At 44.2% G+C, this 7,124-nt stretch overlaps 1 protein-coding gene across 3 annotated transcripts in view; it reads left to right on the top strand.

Moving 5' to 3' along the window:
• The first annotated feature begins 172 nt into the window (after nt 1-172).
• LOC109471164 (WD repeat and HMG-box DNA-binding protein 1-like) overlaps nt 173-7,124 on the top strand; it is a 20,809-nt gene continuing 13,857 nt past the window's right edge. For 2 of the 3 annotated variants that reach the window (XM_019770445.1, XM_019770448.1), the window contains exons 1-16: nt 173-296; nt 591-671; nt 1,060-1,171; nt 1,498-1,649; nt 1,813-1,930; nt 2,235-2,285; nt 2,402-2,497; nt 2,708-2,800; nt 2,927-3,033; nt 3,256-3,340; nt 3,588-3,638; nt 3,782-3,977; nt 4,076-4,251; nt 4,403-4,587; nt 4,955-5,036; nt 5,176-5,341. In XM_019770445.1, the coding sequence (XP_019626004.1) occupies nt 595-671; nt 1,060-1,171; nt 1,498-1,649; nt 1,813-1,930; nt 2,235-2,285; nt 2,402-2,497; nt 2,708-2,800; nt 2,927-3,033; nt 3,256-3,340; nt 3,588-3,638; nt 3,782-3,977; nt 4,076-4,251; nt 4,403-4,587; nt 4,955-5,036; nt 5,176-5,341 (1,747 nt within the window). In that variant the 5' untranslated portion in view covers nt 173-296; nt 591-594. Of the gene's footprint in view, nt 297-590; nt 672-1,059; nt 1,172-1,497; nt 1,650-1,812; nt 1,931-2,234; nt 2,286-2,401; nt 2,498-2,707; nt 2,801-2,926; nt 3,034-3,255; nt 3,341-3,587; nt 3,639-3,781; nt 3,978-4,075; nt 4,252-4,402; nt 4,588-4,954; nt 5,037-5,175; nt 5,342-5,533; nt 5,652-5,871; nt 5,981-6,375; nt 6,438-6,646; nt 6,762-6,916; nt 7,049-7,124 lie in introns of all 3 variants that reach the window. The other variant, XM_019770446.1, reaches the window with a different exon arrangement.

The following is a 7,124-nucleotide window of genomic DNA, read 5'->3' on the forward strand; positions in this document are numbered from 1 at the left end:
TTTTTTCGATGGCCTCCCCCGGCTCAAAATTTTTTTCCATGGCCCTCCCCCCAGGCCAAAAAATTTTTCAATGGCCCTCCCCCCCAGTGCACCAGCCCTCCCCCCCCGGTAAATATCGTACAGTCCCTTACTCTTGAAGATTCACTACTAAGATCGCCCCTGACATCTAATGGTACAACCCAGCATTAGATCACGTGGTGCGGCGGATTTGGCGGGAAGTGCGAAGGGATTGAGTCTGGTCAGAAGTCGCTTTTAGTGCAGAGCAGTTTCCCTCCTGAACAACCGTTTCCTAACAGGTACGGACACGTCATGCATACACACATCTTTAGATAGTAATGTGCATTACTTTGATTGTTAAAGTCTAAAGCATGAGTTAACTAACGTCCATATTTGACCGAAAACCATTTGCTCGTAATTACGATGTCGTGGGGAGGGGGGCACAGTCATACGTCAACACGCACTACTGACTTTATATAGCTTTAGAAAATGATCGACTGACAAAGGACTGTAGATGAAGATAAGGGTATGGCGTTTCAACATCGATGCTTTTTTCTGATTGACGTTGCTGTTTTCTGGTGTGACGTTATTAGAGCGATGCCAGCCACCAGGAAACCGGTGCGTTACGCACACAGCGAGGGACACACAGACATCTGCTACGGACAGCACGGGAAGTAAGTTTGGAACAGCACCCGGGAGAGTTTCGCTGTCAGTTGATTGTTGAGATACCAGTGCTGTTTTATAAGATCAGTTGCTTTTCACTATGAATATGCTTTTCATGGACTATGTGCATATACTCAGAAAATTATGTGGGTAAATGAAATCACATAATTTTTATGACAACATATGTAGCATTTGAAACATGAGATATTACTGCTAAATATATGTTGTGGTATCTCAATGGTATGAAGTATTGTTGATGCATACTTTAAGAGATTTGCATAAAGATTAAGTCATCAACTCCTGATGATTAATATTATGGACAACCTGTCTCACAAACACTTTTCAAAGATTCCCCCCAAAAGATCTTTACAAAGATTGATTGATTGACACCTGTGGCAGGTACCTGATCACCTGTGGTACTGATGGAGATGTGAGAGTCTGGGAGGGTCTGGAGGATGATGATCCCAAAACCATCTCTGTGGGTGACAAGATCCATGCTGTGGCGACAAAGGTGCGCTGATGACTGATGTGGTAAACATACACTTGAACAAGTGGGGATAAAGGCGTCTCCTTCAAAATTACTAACGCATTATTCTAGATATAAGGTATGCTTTTCAATAAGCTGGCACAAGATACGTGAAGCAGTGGTAACTGTTGGGTGCTGATGTTGGCATCAATACAGACAGTAAACTGGTATAAATAGATAAATATTGTCTGTTTAGAATGTCTGAATTATGAGTGAGTTACTCTGAATCTGATTATGACTGTTCATCTGTAACACAACTGCTGAATGTCTCTGACCATTCATCACTGCACTGTGTTTTCTCATCCCACCAGGACAATCGGCTGCTGACGGGAACAGACTCCAACACGGTCCAGGCTCACACCCTGTCTGATGGTGCACCTGATGGCATCCTGGCCCGCTTCACTGCACCTGTCTCTCACCTGGTCTACAGCGAGTCTGGGAAACTACTGGCTGCAGGTGCCAGGTGAGCTGGTACTTATGGAGAAAATATTAAACTAAAGATGCAATAAGTGTTAGCGTGATCAAGTTATGCAGCTTGTATCGATGTCACTACTTACTATTGACAGTGAAGACCATATAAAGTAAGGTCCTGAAGTTCTACCTCTTCACTTTTTGATTGTCTCCAGTGACTTTAACATCCGAGTGTTGAAAGTGGAGGATGAGGACAGCACTGGTCAGTCCCTGTTCACCGGACACCAGGCTCCTGTACTGAGTGTGGCTGTGGAACAAGAGGACAAGTATCTGGTCTGTCTTTTGTTTGTTTGTTCATTCGTTTTACGTGCCTCTTTGTTAGGACTTCTATACACGTTTTTCTTCCTTATGTCCATTTTAACATCTAAAACATTTTCATACCCGAAAGCATTCTTTGCTTTATCTGACAATGACATAAAAAATACTTACGATAGAAGAAAAAGAAGTACTGGTAGTCCAAGGCTTTTAGCACAATGTAGATGCTCCGAAGTGGGGTTTTGTTCTTTGTGAGGCCAAGAACTTTCTTGAATCACCCATGTCTACCTTATTCTGTATCTGTGTGTTGTATACTTGACAGGCTTCCTCCAGCTGTGACGGAACAGTAGCTATATGGAACATCACAGAAAAGGTATCTTTACAAATTACATTACAGCTCAATTTTTGACATGATTTTGTTTTTCTTTAGCTACAACAGAAGGTGAGGGTTAAGGTTTGCCCCTAGTGAACTCATGTTGTTTGTTTCAGAACCAAGTGAAAAGTTGGAACCTCCTCCCCAAGTGCAGTGATATCAGTGGGGCTAAAACTCTATGCAGGTTGGCATGGCAACCCAGAACTGGCAAGGTGAGGAATACAATAAATCTGTGTCAGAACAAAAGTTAAGATTCTAATCATGGCACAGATCATAGGATTGTATTGTCAATCATTTAATGATTTAAATACTGTCTTTTATACATTTCCAGTAATGCTGCTTCTTTTCCAAATTTGTGGTGCCCACTAGGTTAATGAGGACAGATATGCTGCTTGTATTGTAACCTCCCTGTTTGTCTGCAGTACCTGGCTGTACCAGTGGAGAAGGAGGTACAGGTGTTTGAAAAGGACACTTGGGAAAAAGTCATCACCCTCACAGATCACTCAATAGAACAGGTAATTTGTGTGGCTACAACAGAACTAAGTTTCATACATTTTAGAAAAGTGGACATAACGGTTATATAATTCTCTAGACCTCATCTCTCAAAGTTCCCATTGTGAGAGATTGTGTCCTTGTTTCAGCCAATTTCCCTGGTAGCCTGGTCTCCCAACGGAGTTCTGTTGTCAGCAGCCTGCGTGGATGGCTCCATACTTGTATGGGATGTGCTGAGCAAAAACTGTGTGGAGAGGTAAGAGACTGGCTAACATTGTTGGTACCACGTTGTGATTTCAATCTGATGTCAGGTCTCACCATTTTATTCTTTGAAGCCAAGCCTTAAGTTGAATAAGGTTTTCCTAAGTGTATTCTCTGTTGATCTGCAAAACACACCTGTACTGAGAAGTGTTGGATCCTGTGGTGTTCGTAACATCTGTCTATTTGTAAGGTCTGTTTTATGGCTGCCTCTCTTCAGGGTAAAACATGACAAGAGTCTGACCATCTGTGGGCTGGTGTGGAACCCTGCAAATGGCACTGAGATCGCCTACACAGACGTGCAGGTAGTCATGTTCTCATAGTTACTGCCTTGTACCCCTTTGTGTATACCGGTTAATAGGATAGTCTTTAGATTAACACCTGTTTTCAAGAAATAAAATAAAGTTTGCACTGTTGTTGTCTTGTGGCTTTCGTTGTGTGGGTGGGAAATATTAGAACCAAGTTTGATACCTTTTTTGCAGTTTTCATTTTGTACAGACAACAATAAGGTTGTAGTATTGTGATGATTAACTCTCCTCATTGCTTCTGCAGGGCCAGCTGGGACTGGTAGAAAACGTAGCTCCAGGATCGTCCAGCAAACAGGTGAGACAGACTTTCAAAAAGAAATGGTCAATTCACATCTTTTTACTGCACAACTTTCCAATAAATAAAATAGTATAAATAAGTAATAAGTAATGTTGTCTGATTAACAGAAAAAAAATTTTTGTTTCCATCGACAACTGAAGTCGGATGCAGCAGACGACCCCATGGCAGCCATGTTTGACGGAGATGATGATGATTTCCTCTTGTCAGCTGGTGACCATGACAATGGTTCCCATGGCAACGCCCCAGGAGACCCTGATGACGATGACTCCATGCCGGTGCCAACACAGAGGAAGCGTATAAAGGCCAACATTTTTGATGATGATGATGCTTCTATAGGTAAGAAATGTGCTGCTTTAAGATTTGACATTGTCTTTTTAATATCGTTGTGCCATTCCAAATAGATAATGATGTGATCCTTGTCTTGTGTTGTTTAGGTACAGACAGTATTTCCATGAAGCCAGCATCAGACGTACTGGATGATGTGGACAGCATCTCAGGACTGCCGTCCCGGGCACCCCCCCAGCCGGTGTACCAGGGTCCCAAGCCCACCCCCCTGCAGCCAGCCTTCCAGCCAGGCTCCACCCCAGTCAGCCTGGCTCACAGGTTCATGGTGGGTACAACACTTTAGTACTAACCCATACACTTTCCCAGGCACCAACCCCTTGCCCATGTAGCTTGTATCTCTTTTTGAGTGACTCATTTCAGAAACATCATTTCCCTTGCTGTGTGAGTCTAATTGTCCACATTTCCCTTCCCGTAAGGTGTGGAACTCGGTGGGCGTTGTGAAGTGCTACAACAGCGAGGAGGAGAACTCCATCGACATCGAGTTCCACGACACGTCGGTGCACCACTCCATGCACGTCACCAACCACCTGAACCACACCCTCGCCGCCCTGTCCGACCAGGCCGCGCTGCTCGCCTGCGAGGGAACAGACGACTCACCAAGGTGGGGCTGGGCTGGTCTTAAGGATTAACAATCACTGTGCTGTCTGAGATAGAAAGGGAAACAAAGTCAGAGAATAAAAAAGAAGAAACAAACCATGAAAATGTATCAGTATTGCTAGGAATCTCATTAATTTAATGGGCTCAGCTGATAAACTGATCTGAATCAGACAATGTTTTCCACTCTTGTCAAAACTGCACCATGAGTCCTCAAGATAAATCAGTTTACGTGGACTGATGTATATAGCCAATGGGACAGTACAGTTTTAGGTTGGTCATGGTTTTTGCAGAAACATTTTCAATTTTTATTTTGATGATTTTTAAGATTTCTACAGTAAGCTGATTTGTCCTGATATTTATGATTTCTGCAGTAAGCTGGTTTGTCTTCACTTCTCCTCCTGGGACAACTCCAAAGAGTGGACAACGGCCATGACGGATGGAGAAGACATACAGGTGGGTTCTCTCATAGTCAAATCCCTGAACCTCTGCTCCAGCTTTCCAAACTGCAATAGAAACGGCCTGCAGAAAAAGGGAGAATTTCTTTGTGGTCTTCAACAAAAGAGAAATTTACATTGAAGACTGTCTCCCCCAGGTGCTTGCCATTGGTCAGGGCTGGGTTTCCGTGGCGACAGACAATAGGCTGGTCCGTGTTTGGACGGTTGCCGGGATACAGAAGGACGTAATCAGCATCCCCGGCCCAGTGGTTTCCATGGCAGCCTATGGAACACAGCTGTTGGTGGTGTACCACATGGGCACAGGTTTGTTTGTTTGTTTGCTGTTCTTTTGGTGCCACATAGATAGATACACAGTACATCCAACTTCAGCAGGATGTAAAGCATACCCAGTAAATATGAAAAATTTGATCAGAAGGGTCAATTTTGAGAAAATTCCTACAAATGAGGTATCAAAATATAATTAGATCCCTGTATCCCTCCATCTATCATGCCCAGGTATCCCAGGAGACCAGTTGCTAGGCGCCCAGCTGCTGGAGGTGATGGGCAAGAGGAGGAGGAAGGTGATGGAGGGACATCTCCCCATCAACCCAAAATCCACCCTCACATGGATAGGGTAGGGTCAAACTGGCTATATGGCTATACTACAACTTGCATTCACAGGCCTTTACCATACTTATGGAGGTCTATTCTTCAATAGTTCTAGATAAGAGAACAAATTTTGGACTACAATTGTAGTTTATTTCTGTGTATGTGTGTGAGTGTATGCATCTGTATGAGAGTGTTGTACATGAATGTGTGTGCACATGAATATGGCCTGTTCTCCTATTCTGCAGGTTCAGTGCTGAGGGCACGCCGGTGACCTATGACTCCTCGGGCGTGGTGAGGATGATGAACAGAGGCCTGGGCTGCAGCTGGACTCCTGTCGCCAATACTAGAAGTCACGTATGGAGAACAACTTTCTGTTTTTAGATACAGTGAAGCCTGTACCCAGTGACCACCTTTGGACCAACTTGGCATTGTGACCATGATTTGGTGGTCCCTTAGATTGACCAAGTAGTACTTGTATGACCAGCTTCTTTTATAAAGTAACCACGGCACCTGTCCATATTGACTACTACTGCTAAGCTGCCTTCTTCTTACTATATTCCTGGCTCTCAGTCCTTCTGGCAGTTTCTTCTGTGTACAATGTACTACATTGGGGACCAGAGGGGGTAGAATCTGTATTTCAAATGTTGGGGTTTATCTTGGGGAAGAAATGACCATAGCCTAAAAAGTTATTTTTGGGCTATGGTCCCCAGTTACAGGTTTATCTCCTTTCTGTTTACCTCTCCACACAGTGCAAGGGTAAATCAGACAACTACTGGCTGGTTGGAGTCAACGAGAATCCGCAACAACTCAGGTATTCGTCTTTTCTGTATGCCTCCTGTAGGATGATCCTTAAAGTATAGGAATGACACCTATCAGACCTCGCACGAACTGCATCAGTAACCAGTAGACAGTGTTAATTTTGCACTCATGTAAGAGAAGAACCTCAGTATATTTTGTCTATTTAACGTTACTGTGTTTAAAACATGGACTAACATCACTTTTATGACCACCTGTGCCCAGGTGTATCCCATGTAAAGGCTCCACGTTCCCACCTGTGCTGCCCCGCCCTGCTGTCACGGTGCTGCCCTTCCAGGTCCCGCTGTGTGAGCTGAACACGGACAAGAGTCAGCTAGAGGTGAGCGCTACACCTGGCTTGTTTTTCTTGATGCTCTACGTGTGCTGCAAGTTTATGAAACAGCCTGAGGATCTTTAGGTCTTTGCACAATTTTTTTTTTTGCACAAGCCCTGACTGTGCTCATTACTTTCTTTTTGTCTGTTTGTTTCCTGTAGGAGAGCTTCATCAGAAGCCGGTTGTTCAGCGGGCACTTCCAGTTCCTGAGCTCGCAGGGCTGGGAGGTGGATGACCACGCGCGTGCAGACGTGCAGCGGGAACAGGACGACACGCTCATGAAGCTCTTCGCTGTGAGTCTTCTCCTCTTGTTAAGTTGTAATGGCTTTTCAAAACAAGGTACAGTTCAACAGAGGTTACGGTTTTTTC

The sequence above is a fragment of the Branchiostoma belcheri genome, unplaced genomic scaffold, assembly GCF_001625305.1.
Source record: "Branchiostoma belcheri isolate BF01 breed outbred unplaced genomic scaffold, Haploidv18h27 scaffold24, whole genome shotgun sequence".
In the NCBI taxonomy this organism is placed as follows: Eukaryota; Metazoa; Chordata; class Leptocardii; order Amphioxiformes; family Branchiostomatidae; genus Branchiostoma; species Branchiostoma belcheri.